The sequence below is a fragment of the Pediculus humanus genome, genomic scaffold (genome assembly GCF_000006295.1).
Source record: "Pediculus humanus corporis 1103172108186 genomic scaffold, whole genome shotgun sequence".
Taxonomy (NCBI): Eukaryota; Metazoa; Arthropoda; class Insecta; order Psocodea; family Pediculidae; genus Pediculus; species Pediculus humanus.
In genome coordinates, this window is record NW_002987756.1 from 54,908 (window position 1) to 68,856 (window position 13,949).

At 27.4% G+C, this 13,949-nt stretch overlaps 4 protein-coding genes across 4 annotated transcripts in view; 2 read left to right on the forward strand and 2 right to left on the reverse strand.

The window, feature by feature from the left end:
- Positions 1 to 260: 260 nt before the first annotated feature.
- Positions 261 to 1,255, reverse strand: Phum_PHUM418710 (uncharacterized protein; the record flags this gene model as incomplete). Its single annotated transcript, XM_002429026.1, has 5 exons — positions 261 to 488; positions 560 to 727; positions 814 to 920; positions 998 to 1,156; positions 1,246 to 1,255. 5 exons carry the CDS (start codon positions 1,253 to 1,255, stop codon positions 261 to 263), a joined length of 672 nt encoding a protein of 223 aa, XP_002429071.1.
- Positions 1,256 to 1,461: 206 nt separating this feature from the next.
- Phum_PHUM418720 (zinc finger protein FYVE domain containing protein, putative) lies at positions 1,462 to 3,644 on the forward strand (the record flags this gene model as incomplete). The annotated part of the gene is made up of 7 exons (XM_002429027.1): positions 1,462 to 1,475; positions 1,839 to 2,074; positions 2,154 to 2,470; positions 2,555 to 2,768; positions 2,859 to 3,141; positions 3,229 to 3,475; positions 3,594 to 3,644. The coding sequence occupies 7 exons, from the start codon at positions 1,462 to 1,464 to the stop codon at positions 3,642 to 3,644; spliced, it is 1,362 nt and encodes a 453-aa protein (XP_002429072.1).
- Positions 3,645 to 5,497: 1,853 nt separating this feature from the next.
- Positions 5,498 to 7,767, reverse strand: Phum_PHUM418730 (GTP-binding protein, putative; the record flags this gene model as incomplete). Its single annotated transcript, XM_002429028.1, has 8 exons — positions 5,498 to 5,767; positions 5,847 to 6,034; positions 6,120 to 6,231; positions 6,321 to 6,503; positions 6,586 to 6,909; positions 7,001 to 7,210; positions 7,300 to 7,512; positions 7,591 to 7,767. 8 exons carry the CDS (start codon positions 7,765 to 7,767, stop codon positions 5,498 to 5,500), a joined length of 1,677 nt encoding a protein of 558 aa, XP_002429073.1.
- A 2,818-nt stretch (positions 7,768 to 10,585) lies between these two features.
- Positions 10,586 to 13,949, forward strand: part of Phum_PHUM418740 (uncharacterized protein) — a gene marked incomplete at both ends in the record, with an annotated part of 3,944 nt that continues 580 nt past the window's right edge. The window contains 9 exons of the mRNA XM_002429029.1: positions 10,586 to 10,694; positions 10,891 to 11,105; positions 11,692 to 11,927; positions 12,007 to 12,177; positions 12,315 to 12,531; positions 12,617 to 12,899; positions 13,007 to 13,245; positions 13,383 to 13,545; positions 13,618 to 13,866. Of these exons, the coding sequence (XP_002429074.1) occupies positions 10,586 to 10,694; positions 10,891 to 11,105; positions 11,692 to 11,927; positions 12,007 to 12,177; positions 12,315 to 12,531; positions 12,617 to 12,899; positions 13,007 to 13,245; positions 13,383 to 13,545; positions 13,618 to 13,866 (1,882 nt within the window). The remainder of the gene's footprint in view (positions 10,695 to 10,890; positions 11,106 to 11,691; positions 11,928 to 12,006; positions 12,178 to 12,314; positions 12,532 to 12,616; positions 12,900 to 13,006; positions 13,246 to 13,382; positions 13,546 to 13,617; positions 13,867 to 13,949) is intronic.

Consider the following 13,949-nt stretch of genomic DNA (forward strand, 5'->3'; position numbering starts at 1 on the left):
CTCTAAAAAAATTTTTTTTCGATTTGTAATCGCAGTCGACGTCATCATCATCATCATCATCATCATTTTCATCCTAATATTTATATAAATTATTATAATTAATTACTGTTGACATTTTTAAAAAAAAATTTACCCTTTTCTGGTTTAAAATTCTGCGAAGGGTTTTTTTTTTTTTAAGAAATTAAATATTAACGTGTGTGTGTGTGTGCGTGCGTGCAAACAACGGGTTAGTCGTTATTATTATTATTATTATTATTTCTCTATTGACAGTGATGCAAACGATCGATGAATCCGTGAACCTGAAACCTGTACAAACAAGTGTATTTATCGTTTCCGTGATTCGATGATATTTCCAATTGTATGTATAAAAATGATTTTCGCACGACGTTTTGAACTCGAAAATATTGATTTTCTTCTTCGTTTTTATTATCGTATGAATACGTTCCGAAAAAATGTCTTTCGCCATCTTTGTTGAAATATTCCAATCCCTGAAAATGCAAATAAATTGTTTATTTATTTATTTTAGGGACTCGTTTTGTTTTTTTATTTGTTTGCTTACGAAAACGGAAAAGTTGTTGGGTGCTTCCGGTGTTCCACCGCTTAGTGACATTGCAGGATCGATGTGTTCCATCGTGAATCCAATTATGTTTGCTCTTGCTGCTAATTGTATCAATAATTTTCCCTTTTGTCCTTCCATCGGCCAACAATCTCCTGCTTGCCGGGTAGGCTATTTTAAGTATTAGGCAAAGTTTTTAAAAAAAAATTCGAATAATTGAAAATTCAAATTTTTTTTTTTAACAATCCATTTATTACCTCTAATATTATGCTCGGGGGTGGAGCTGTCGATCTTATGGGTATGAAAAAAAAATATATGTAGGAGTATCCTTCCGTCCACGTGGGCGTTGCTTCCAACACCATACCTCCTTAAATTTATTATTTTTATTATTTTATGTCATTTAACGTAATTATTTTATTGTAACATGTGATAATTATTTACCGGCAGAAGCAGAAGCGAAATCAGGTTTGAGTTGAACTTTTTGTTGTTTTTTCATTTCTTCTTTAATCATTGTTCTAACTTGTTCCGGATTTATTTTATTCGTTTTTGAACAAAGTTTAGAATTTTTTTCGATTTCAGCTTGAATCCATGTTTTTATTTCTGTCGTTTTAACGGTAAAAATTTATAAAAAAAATTGTATGAATTGGGGGGGGGGAAGGGGGGAAAAAAATTAATTTTTATCATCCTACCTGCTTTCATTTGTTCCCCAAGTTCAATAGTACATGTTTGAGGTGTAGGCGAAGATGATGATGATGATGATGAGGATGAAGGAGGAGGAAGAGGATTTGACGTAGTATCAGGTTTATCATTGTCTTCGACATACGATAGTAACAATAAACCCAACAGGGAGAGAAAAAATACTGCGATTGAAAATTTACACAACCTGTTATTATGTTTGTAAACAAATGTCGAATTCCGGGTTAAAAGCTTTTTTTAAAAGGAAAAAAAAAAAAAAAAAAAAAAAAAAAAAACTCACTCGTCAATAAAATATAGCCTAACATTCTTACTATTTTACACGTGATCGTTCCCGGTTTCCATCCTTCAGGTCCATCACATTCCACGGTAACATCATTTCTCAATGGAAACATCATTTTGTCAGTAATTATTAATTTAATTTTTTTTCTTTTATTTTTAAAAAATCGTTTTCATAACTGTTTTGATAATAAATTTTTTTTTTTTTTTTTATATTGACTGTCATTTTTTTTTTTTTTTTTTTTTTTTTTTTTTTCAAATAGAATTTTTTTTTTAAATAAGAATTTATCGTTTTTCAGATTTCTAAAAGATACAATCTAGATGAAAATGATGTTTGGGCAGCATGGGGGAAAACGTGTTTGTCTGCGGGGTCGTGGGGAGAAGCCCGTGAAAAATTTTCACATTGTTTATTTTCCCAACCCGTCAAACCGATCAAAAATCCTCCCTTACTCGATGAAATTTGCCGGATATTGGAATCTCCATCGTCTTTTATTAAAATCAAAGGTTCGCAAATGCCATCGGACAAAGACAACGCAACCGCTCAAGGTATTTTATCATTATTATTATTATTTAAAATTTTTATCATCATCATTATTATTATTATTGACGATTATTGTTATTTCAGAAGTTTTATGTATTTTATCAACGTTGAAACCCATTTCGCAAAAGAAATCGATCAATTTATCGTCGTCGTCATTCAAACAATCGATTCATTACAGAGAAGAAATTTTTTATTTGACGTCATACGGAAGTCATCGATCCTTGCTGTTGTTTTACGTCAGGCACAACGAAATAAAAAAAGCTTTGAGTTATTTATTGGACCATCAACTCGAACCTAATTTTTTCCTCGATAATATTATGCTTCCGGCTTACAGATTGAACCTGCACGAAAAATTTAAATCTAATCTTTTGTCATTGGATTCGTCTTTGGAATCTTTCAAGGTGCGTGCGTGCGTGCGTGCGTGTGCGTGTCAATCTTTTTAAATTTTGATGATGGAAAATGATTTCAAATGTACTCAATTTCAGAAATATTTGTCTTACTCGTGCGTATCGCTGCAAAAAATGAAATTTTTACACACTCTCTACGATCTTCAAATACTCATGCAAGATTACATACGTGCCGCCGTCACGTGTATTCACTTATATCAGGAAAAGGCTACGAGTTTTACGGATTTATCGACGAGATGTAATTTTTTACACGCGGCATTGAAAAATTTGGAAGAAGAATTGACAATTCAGAGTAAAATAATTTAATTATTTAATCATTAGAATAATTTATTTTACGATTAATTTAAAAAAAAAAAAAAATAATATTTTTGATCTCTCTTAGATAGAAAAAAAAATAATAAAAGATTGGACATAGTAATGAAAATGAATCAAAAAAATATAAACTGTCACATAAAAACAATATGGCGTCAATTGGAATCCGTTAAATTTTTAAGCAATTGCGAAAAAAATGATAAATTTACGGTTAATGATATTTTTCCAAACGAAATAACGAACGAAAATGAAATCCCGACATTATTCGATGGAAAACGAGAGAAAATCGTACTCGTGAAAATGATCATTTTCCTCGGGAAAAATATTTCCGAAGGTTTCGGAATTGGATTCAAGTAATTTTCCCCCCCCATTTTTTTACTTTTCCAAAACAGATTAACTTCATAAGATTTTCCATTGTAATTTTTTTTGTTCACCCACAGGATCGTACAGGATAATCAATTGGATTTCAAATCGATTTGCATTCAATTGTGTGAAAAATTAGCAGAGGATATGAGGGGAGACGACATTAAAGAATTGATCGATTGCGTTAAAAATACAGGAATCGTTAATATTAACGTTATAATTGACGAAATGATAAGTTTCGCCATTCCGAAATTAATTGAAAACGATGTTGAATTATTTAAAATCGAACCGTTTTTCAATATTATTAAAAATTTAGATTTGAGGGTAAATTATTATTATTATTATTATTATCGATTTATGACGTAGACATTTTTTTTTTTTTTTTTTTTTTTTTTTGGTGACGATAATATTGAAATTTTCCAGATGGATACGTTTATAAAAGTTTGCCGAGGGATTCCCGAATATATTTCAGCTTTGGAAAATGATAGAATGAATCAATTGCAAAAAATTTTGAATTTATCCGATCCCCAGGATTGTGTAAAATTAAAAAAAAAATTTGAATTAAATTCCGGACAAAAGGGCTAGAAAATGAAAAGTTTAAATTAAATTTTTGGGGGGTAAGTTTACGACCCTCGCGTATGTTTGTTTAATGAAATAATTTTTTATCAGTTCAATGAAAATAAGATAGATAAGGATAAATCCATTCGTTATATATACAAGAATTTTGATATTTTTATTTATGTAAATAATAAGGGATGATTGATTGATTGATTGATTGATTGATAAGGGATGATGATACGGTGCCATATAAATCATAAAAAAATAAGGTAAAATCGACATGTATTTTATTATTTATTTTTTTTTAATGTAGTCCGTTCGTAATCACGTGACACTAAAAAGGAATTCAAAGGAATTAAAATTTAATTAAATCAAAAAATTGTAAACATTTTTTTATTTTAATAGAAAAATATATTTATTTATTTAATTAATTAATATGTATTTGTGCAATTTACAGAAAAAAAAATTTGAATTTTTTTTCGAATAACAAACACTTAATCAATGATATTTTAGTGAGGGGGAGGAGCGAAGGAGGAAGGAGGCGGGGAGTGGGAGGAGGGAAGGAGGTGGGGAGTGGGAGGGGGAAATTTAAAACACGAGTATTTTACATAAAATTAATTTTTTTTTTTTTACACATAAACTCATTTTTTAAAATTAAAATAATTATTAATAAATTAAAAATTGAAAATATTATTATTGTTAATTATTTATTTATTTTATTTTTTTCTAGATGAATAATAATAATAATAATAATTAAATGACGAATTATGAGAGACAAAAAATTTTATATATTTGAAAATATGAACACGATCCATTTTTTTATTTTCAGATTTTCTTTTACAATAACGAAAAAACGCAATTTTACACGCAAAATATTTTACCGCACGTGATCGTATTATAAATTATTATTATTATTATTAATAACGAACAAACGAACGAATTGAAAAAAAAAAATTTTTACAAAAAGATGACGTAAACCGAGACAGAGAGAGAGAGAGAGTAAGTTACATTTTTTTTTTATTCGTACATAAAATTATTTATAATTAATAATTAAAAACACACACCAACGCATATAATAATAATAATAATTATTATTATTATTATTATATACTTAAAACTACGCTTAAAACTATCGATTATATATATATTATATATTTTAAAAATATACGCAACGCAGAATTATTTACAAATTTTTATTAATTAATATAAAATAACCGAGAACGCGTTTTTTTGATAAGTGCGACAGACGTTAATAATAATAATAATTGAAATAAAATTAATCGGGTAACTATTTCGTTTCGATTTTGTACTTTTTTTAAAAAAATATTTTGAACGAGTATTTTGTACTGTTTGTAAAATGTCGACAAATAATTAAAAAAAAAAAAAATTCTGCGTTGTTTTAAAAAAACCATTTATATACATTTAAAAATTAATGATAAGATCGATTGATAAAATCCGTTTTTTTTTCGCACAGCCACAACCGCCATTTTGTTTTTAAATATCATTATCGTTTTTTTCATTGCAACACATACAAACGAGAGAATTAAAATACGTTAAATGACGTCATTAATTACTGACAAAAAAACAATAATAATAATAATGATAAGTTATTAATCAATCAATAACAATCAATTAAGTACCGGTCAATTTATTAAAGTTTTTTGCAATTTTTTTTTTTTTTTATTTAAATTTTAATTTTTCCTGCTGAGATTTTGTAAATGTTCAGGTTTCATTAATTCGAGGTTATCGAATCGAATCGAATCGAATCGTATCGTATCGAAATAATTATTATCCACCGTGAGGTTTATATGCGAAAACTTGTGTCACGGTACCGATTCCTTTTGTTTTACCCTCGCGGAAAAGGAGTCTCATACCGACGCGAACGTATTCGGGATGTCGAACGAATCGGAAAAGTACCGAAGCTCTCTCGTTCGTGTGTATGCCACCTACTGCCATTATACCTTCTATTATTGCCGTTTGTCGTATGTTTCCGATGTGTACGGTCGTTTGAAATCCTCTGTGTATGGCCGTCGCGTGAAACAACACTATGACGGTAGCCTGAAACGAATGACGTGTTTTTTTTTTTTTTTTTCAAATTTTCCCCTCGTTAAAAGGAATAGTTTTATCAAAAACATACTTGGAAAAATATCGATCCCGCAGGTTTTAATTCCGGACTCACTAAAATCATTCCGTTTCTCAAACCTGGAATTTCCGGTGTGAAACTTAGTGATGCGCTTTGACTCGCTCTAACCATACGACAGGGAGTTTTATTTCTATGTATCGATTGTACTTTGACGGGTTTGAAATAACCGTCGTCGAAAGGACCTTTCGAGGGGGAAAAAAATAATAATGATAATAATAATAATAATAATAATAATTTTTTGTATATTTTTCAGGTATGATATTTTACCTATGAGTAATTTGGTTCCTTCGACCACGACGCCTCGAATCAACAGTCCTCCGACAACCGTACCAACTTCGGGTATCCGAAAAGTTTCATCTACTTGAAATTCGCATAATTCCTTTAAAAAAAAAAAAAAATTTTTTTTCTCATTTCATTCCTATTATTACGTTTTTTTTTTTTTTTTTTTTTCCAATTCAGGTAGAGTACCTGTTCCAAACGTTCTTTTTCTTTAATACTTATTCCAGGCGGCAATAAATGTAAAAACTTTGACAGCAGATCTAAACCCTCTCCAGTGACGTTCGATACGGAAAACATTGGCACAACATTTTCCGATTTCTGATTCGAACTCGCCGTTATGACGTCATCTTCATTTGATATCAACAACGGAACCTGAAAAATTGAATTCAGGTAAATATTAATGTTTTTTTTTTTTTTTACTCTATGGAAAAAGACTTTTCCGAGTGTTTTTTACCTTATGACATCCTGCACTTTTCAACAAATTTTCTAAATTTGTTAGAGTTTGTTGCGGTGAGGAAACATCGATTTTGGTAACGACAACAAAAAAAGGTACGTCCAAAGCCAAAGCCAAACTTAAATGTTCGTGCGTCATTCCCAATATTCCAGCGCTGCTACTGACAACGATCATTGCGTAATGAGGCAAGTAACCAGTAAGTCCGGCAATTGTTGTTTTTAAATATTTTTTATGTCCGGCCAAATCCATGAAAGTGATTAACTTGGCTGAATTTTCGCAAATCTCTTCGGACGTCATGAGTTCGCTATAATTCACGACGCCTCCCTAATAAACAAAACAAAACACGATTTCCGTTACACAAGTTATCACATCCTCCATTATTATTAACAAAATGTCAAAAAAACAATTTGATTACTTTGGAATCAAATCCAAGTATTTCGTGTGATATTGACGACGTTCTTCCAGATTGAACTTCGTGAAGATGTCGAAACATGTTCAAACGTGCTCGACCTCGTCCGTTATCCAATTGTCCCTGTGTTAAAACTCCTAGAAGGGTAGATTTTCCAGCATCGGCACTACCCATGACGGCAACCCTCACTTCAATGTTATGCTGATCGTCAGGCACCTTTCACAACAAATGATTTTATTATTAGGGGTAAGTCAAATTAATTTTAACCGAAAGGAAAAATGAATCGTCGTCATTATAAAAAAAACCTTTCTAACTAAAACTTCGGCAACTTTTTTCCCATTGTCAAGAGTTCTTTCTCTTAATACCGAACAACTGGCTCCCAATTTAACGGCCATTTGTTTTAACGTTTGTAAACTTGCTGCCATATCACAATTTTGAAGTCCGGCCAAAGCTCCATCATCTTCAACGCCTATTTCGTAAATTGCCTCTCCGTGACCTTCCCGTATTCTCCATTTCATCTACATACAAAAGAGTAGTAATTTAAAAAAAACAAGGGTTTTCAGGTTTATTAGTTCGCAAAAAATCGTTAATTATACCTGAGTGACCAAATGTTGAAATCTGAGCTTTGAGGGATTTATCAATTTTAATTTATACTCGATATTTCCAACTTGAGGCTCTGGGGGTAACTGTTGACAATGTGAAAAATCATCATTTTCCGATAATACATTTTCCGAATTTTCATTCGGATCGAACAAAGAAAGAAAAGACTTCATTTTTCCTTATTCTTATTAATTAGGGTGCCTAAAAAAAAAAAAAAAAAAAAAAAAAAAAACCAAATATATATATTAATTTATTTATTTATATTATTAAATTTCGAAAACGTATTACGTCATCATTAATTTAAAAAAAAAAAAAAATTGCAAAAGTTGTTTAGCCATTATTATTTACGCAGTTGGCTCTCACGAATTTAAATCCAACTAATATTTAAAATAATCATTATTATTATTATTATTATTAATTAATTAATTAATTAATTAAAAATAGTATTTCGATTCATTGTTAATTGGGAATTATAAAAGAATTAAAATTAGTAAACAATAAAAATATTGAATATCGATAAAAGATTTATGCTGATTCGACTAAAAAAAAAAAAAAATTGACATTGAAATTGACATTAAAAAAAAATTATGCTTATGTAGTTGATGAAAATAATGAAATTTAAATGAAATGAGTTGAAGAGTAATTTAAATAATAATAATAATAATAATAATAATTGGGTAAATATTATATATAATGTAATTTTAACATTAATTATTATTATTATTCGTTATGAGGAATCAATTCGAATTCATTTTGGAAAAAAATTTAATAATATTAAATTTGAAATAATAATAATAATAAATTGTAATTAAATTTATTGTTTAATTTAAAAGGGGAGAGAAAATAATAATAATAATAATAATAATAATAATAATAAATAAATTTATTTTTACTTTTTTTTTTGTGTGTGACAAAAAAATGACACACACACACACACAAACGATATTTATAAGAAAATAATAATAATAATAATAATAAATGTAATAATGATTAAGCATGATTGTTGTTATTTATAGAGAGAGAGAGAGAGAGAAAGAGAGAGAGAGAGAGGGAGCAGTGACTTTACTCAGCTGGCGATAAAAAAAAATTATATATGTGTGTATACACACCTAAGGGAAAACCTTGACATTAAAGCCTATTATTATTATTTCTTGGCAAAATATTTTTTTTTTTTTTTGTATCATATGGAATATTAAAATCAGGTCATTATCCTGGGAAAAATTATTTATTATTATTTGGTTTTAATTAAAAATTAATTTCATTTTATATTTTGAAAAGATTTCATTATGTGATGCTATAATTAGAATGAATATTATAAACAAAAACAAATAAAATTTAGGCAGAGTCTGTTTATATATATAATCATCATTTACAATACAATAAGAGTAAATAACGAAAATGATCATTTTTTCTAATTTAAATACGCAATTTACGTTATTATTATTATTATTATTAATTAATTTTCACAAAAGAAAAGATTTTGTTTTAAATCATAGAATTTATTACGTTACCTTATCAATGTAAATAATAAAACGAGTATAAAAATTACATTTATTATATGAAAAAAGAGAAATTTTAAATAAAACGTTAATTATTTACATTTGCATTTTTTTTTTTTAAAAATAAAAATAAAAAATCTCGAATTTTGAAACCTGATGACGTTTACAAAAAAAAAAAAAAAAAAAGAAAATGAAATTATGTTTTAAAAAAATCACATTTTAAATTTTTATATAATTAATTTGTAATGATGTAACATTTGACACTGCGATAACTAAAAAAAACGCGAAATATTTATTCGACTGATACGGAACAATGTCGTGGCACAAGAATACGTGGTTAAAAAATTACGAAGGAAATTTATCAACGTTCGTTAAAGTTTTTTGTAATTTATACAAAAAAAAAAAATGTTTTTAATTTTGAAAATGTTAAAATTCGAATCGAAAATTTATAATTTAAAATTTATTTTGTAATTGATTGTTTGTTAATTTCGAATTCGAATTAAAATTTTGAATTAGTACGATAAATAAAATTTTATTTTTCTAACTTGTTAAAACTTGAATGGCAAAAAATTTTTCAAACATGTGAGACGCTTTTAATAAATTATTTGCAAATTTTTTCTTTTTAAATTTTAACTTATTAAAATTGTACTTAATCGTTCGAAAGGGTTATTATAAAAAATAAGTTTAAATTGTTTAAATTGTTTACTCTTAGATATTTATAATTAATTTGAATTATTTTTTGCAAGTAGTTAAATAAATAAAAAAAAACTAAATTTATTGCTTTCCATTATTTTATTTTATGTTAATTTATCATAAAACTTTTTTATTTAACAAAATTTTTTTTTAGGATTGATGTTAATTATTAATATTTAACTGTTAATCACAAGGACAGAAATAATTACACAAGATTTAACATTCATCATTATTATTCTATACATATTACACTTTTAAAACAAAAAAGATATTTAGAAAGAAGAATAAGTGAAAAAAAGCTTTTATAGAAGTATTTAAATTAATAAAAATTTAAAACGAAATATTTTTTACTTTGATAATATGAGGTGAATAATATATTTTAATTATTTTAATGCTTTTTTTTTTGTTCTAAATGATTTCTGTAGGTTTTTTTTTTTTCTCGATTACAGCAGAAATAGTCAGTCTTTATTGCATAATAATATGTATGAAGAAAAAAAAAGAAAATTAAAATTAATGGAAGCATTGGATCACCTTTACCTCTCATTAAAATATAAAGTTAGTATAAAGTTTTCTTTTTTTAAGTATATTTTAGTTTTTTTCAATTATTATTACATATGCTGACTTACTTATTTAAGAAAAGCAAGTGTTTGTATTATATATTTGTTTAAGTATGAAAATCGAAAAATATTTTTTAATAATAATTTATAATCTTTAGCGAATTACTAGTTATTATGCAATAATGTTTTTTTTTTTTTTTTTTTTTTTTTTTTTTTTTTTTTAGGAATTGGTTGTATGTGCAATGTGTGCAAAAATATTTGAAAAGGAAAATTATGAAAAAGAAACAAAATTTTGTAGCACTTGTCATGATAAATTTAAAAGAACATCCGATAATTATCATCTCGATTTTGGTAAATAAAACGACTACTTTTATCTCTCTCGCAATTATCGATAAATATCGAATTGTGATTTTATTTCGACTTGAAATTTGTTGATGACAATACATCATGCATACTAGAATTCATTGATTCAAAATAGATTTTTTCAGTTGAACAAATGATGATTTTTTTTTTTAATATAAATGAGTAACACATAAATTATTTGCAGGTGCCGAATGTGAAAGTGAATCAAATCATGTTACATCATCAAATTGCGAATTATCATCACCTGATAATTTACTTAAAAATAATGCGAGAAGGAAAAAAAATTTCAAAAGTAAATCTAAATTAAAACTGAATAATAATAATAATAATAATAATAATAATAATAATAATAATAATGAAAATGAAAATTTTGACACTTTATCATCGCCTGGTACGAATGTTAAATGTTTTAATTCTTGTGAAATATTAAAAAAATTTGATTTAAATAATTTGGTAAGATTTTTATATTAATTATTATTATTTGTTTTGTTTTTAAAAAAAAAATTTTTATTAATTAATATTTTTTTTTAAAATTGAAGATTTGTGTTGTGAGGCAACAATCGGAAAATAAATTTTGGGTTATTAATTTAAAAGATTTAAACGGTTACAAATTCATGACTTTTCATTTAAATAAAAACAAATTAAATTTTGTTAAATATCCCAAGTTAAATAATATATACGCATTTCAAATGAATGAAGAATGGTGAGTATTATTATTATCATTTATTTTGTTTGAAAAATTTAAATTTTAATATTTATTTATTTTTCTTTTTAAGGTTTCGTGGGAAAGTAATTGGTTGTTCTCCATTGAAAGTTCGATTTATCGATTTTGGTATTATTTATGAGTTTTATAGGGAGAAATTTGTTGTTAGAGAACTTTCGAAATTGCTCGAAGAATTACCGCCTTTAGTTGGTATTTTTTTTTTAAAAAAAATTTTTTTTTTTTTTTATGTCATTTAATTGCGTTTTTTTTTTGCCAAATCAGGTTTCACCCGTTTCATTCAAGGAAAATTTTATCGGTATAAATTATAAAAATAAATTATTGGCTGTTAAAAAAATAAGTACGACAGATTTTGGCGCGCACATTTTGGATTTGATGGGGAAAGTAGATGTAAAAGAATTTGAAAAAACAATTTGTATTAAAATCCCAGGGAAAAAACATAATCACGTGACCATTCCGGATGTCGATCATAATTTTATAGATGAGGAAATACAAACAGGGTAAGATTTTTCCTTTTTTTTTTTTTTTTTTTTGTCAATTTAAATCAATTAAAAAAAAATTGATTGGAAATTTTTACAGGTTTACAGGTTTTGACGATGGATTTTCCGACGACGATACGGGTACAATATTTATTTTACCCGGTTTGAATAAAATTCGTTACGGAATCGTTTTTAATGATAACGTTGATAAAAGTTTAACAAAGTTGAAAAAGTGTTTGGAACTTTTGTCTTGTAATTTGGAACCTCGTGCGTAAGTAATTAATGCGGGGGGGGGGGCGGGGGCGGGGGAAAGAATTAAAATTCTTTTGACTTTGTTATTTTTTTTTTTTTTTTAACATGAATTTTTCATTCGTTAATTTTAATTTGTAAACGTGTTTGAAATTTCAGAGGACGTGAAAATGATGTCGTCGTATTTCACGACGATCACTATAACGATTATACTGGGAAAATTATTGAAAAAAAAACCGACGGAAATTATCGCGTGGGTTTATTTAACGAAAGATGTTTCGTCACCGTGAAAGAAGTATTTCCGGTCAATGGGAAAATTGATTTTGGTCAATGTGTGGTTTTGGTTAAAATCGACGAGATTTTTTCTGAAAATTTGGTACGTTTTGAGAATAATATGGGAATGTAAATGAAAAAAATACGAGGTGACGTTAACGATATTTTTTTTTTTTTTTTTTTTATAGTTTTCGAATTCTAAATATTTTTCGTTTCGAATTAAAGACAATGTTGGAAATGATGAGTGGCTTTGCCAGATCAAAAGTGAAGATGGTAGGGAAACCATTGCCAACGCGCTCATTTCCAAATCTGATGAAACCGACATCGTTGGATTTTTTCTAAAATCTGGTCGATCCGTTAATTTAACATCAATCGGTTGTAAAAATAATTTATACGTTCAAAAATCGGGAAAAAAATTTCAAGCGCTGTTGGAGAGCATACATCACCAACTTGCGAATTGCGTGGAAAATGGTAATTTATCAAATTTTGCGATTCTTTTACGGTTTTTGGTATTATCAAAATGAGTGGGAAAAAAAAATATATATATATATATGTTTATTTTAAAGGTGAAATCTTAGACGAATCACCGAAAATCGGAGAACTCTATTGCGTCAAATTTAAAAAAAAGGATTTAAATTTTTTTCGCGGATTAGTAAAATCCAATGTCGAAGACGTGACATGTTTAATACATTTCGTTGATTATGGATTTGCGGAAAGGATTCCTTTCGGAAACTTATTTCCGATATCGAAAAAGTTGAAATCGATACCATTTTTGGCCGTTGAAATAACTTTACTACGGAGTCGAAGTGGTGGATTCGTTTTCGAAAAACTCTCGAAATTATTTTGAAAAATTGATAGAGGAAAAAACGGATTTAATTTTGGTGAGTCAATCAATCGAAATTTAAAATATATATATATATATCGAATTGTCATTTATGTGTATATACTTTTTAGACGTACGAAAAATATTTAGAAAAAGTAATTTTAAAAGAAAAAACATCCGGGAAATGCGTTAATGATTACGTGAAAAATTCGATGGGGGAAAAAAATGTCGAGGATAACGAAACCGTCGTTAAATCCGATGTTTCAAACGAAGATTCCATCGATGACGATGAGGGTAGGATAACATATCATTTAATTATTATTATTATTATTATTATTATCATTATTAGGATTTCCCATTTTTTAGTGATTTTACAATTCAGCCATCTTACGTATCCGTCATTTAAAAAAGGAGAAAAATATAATTTGTTTATATTATATTTGAACAACGTGGAATTCAATGAGAATTGCACGTTTTGGGCATCCGACGTGTCGGATTCGAATTTTCTCTACGTCAACACGGATTTGACTTCCGCCATTGAAAAATATTGCAATGAAGTGTCCACGTCACCGTATTCCCCTCTCACGGGAGAACTTTGTTTGGGACAATTCGAAGGTGGATGATATGATATTTTTTCATTAATCAAAATTTTACTAAAAAAATTAAAAAAATAATAATAATAATAAAACGGTAAAAAA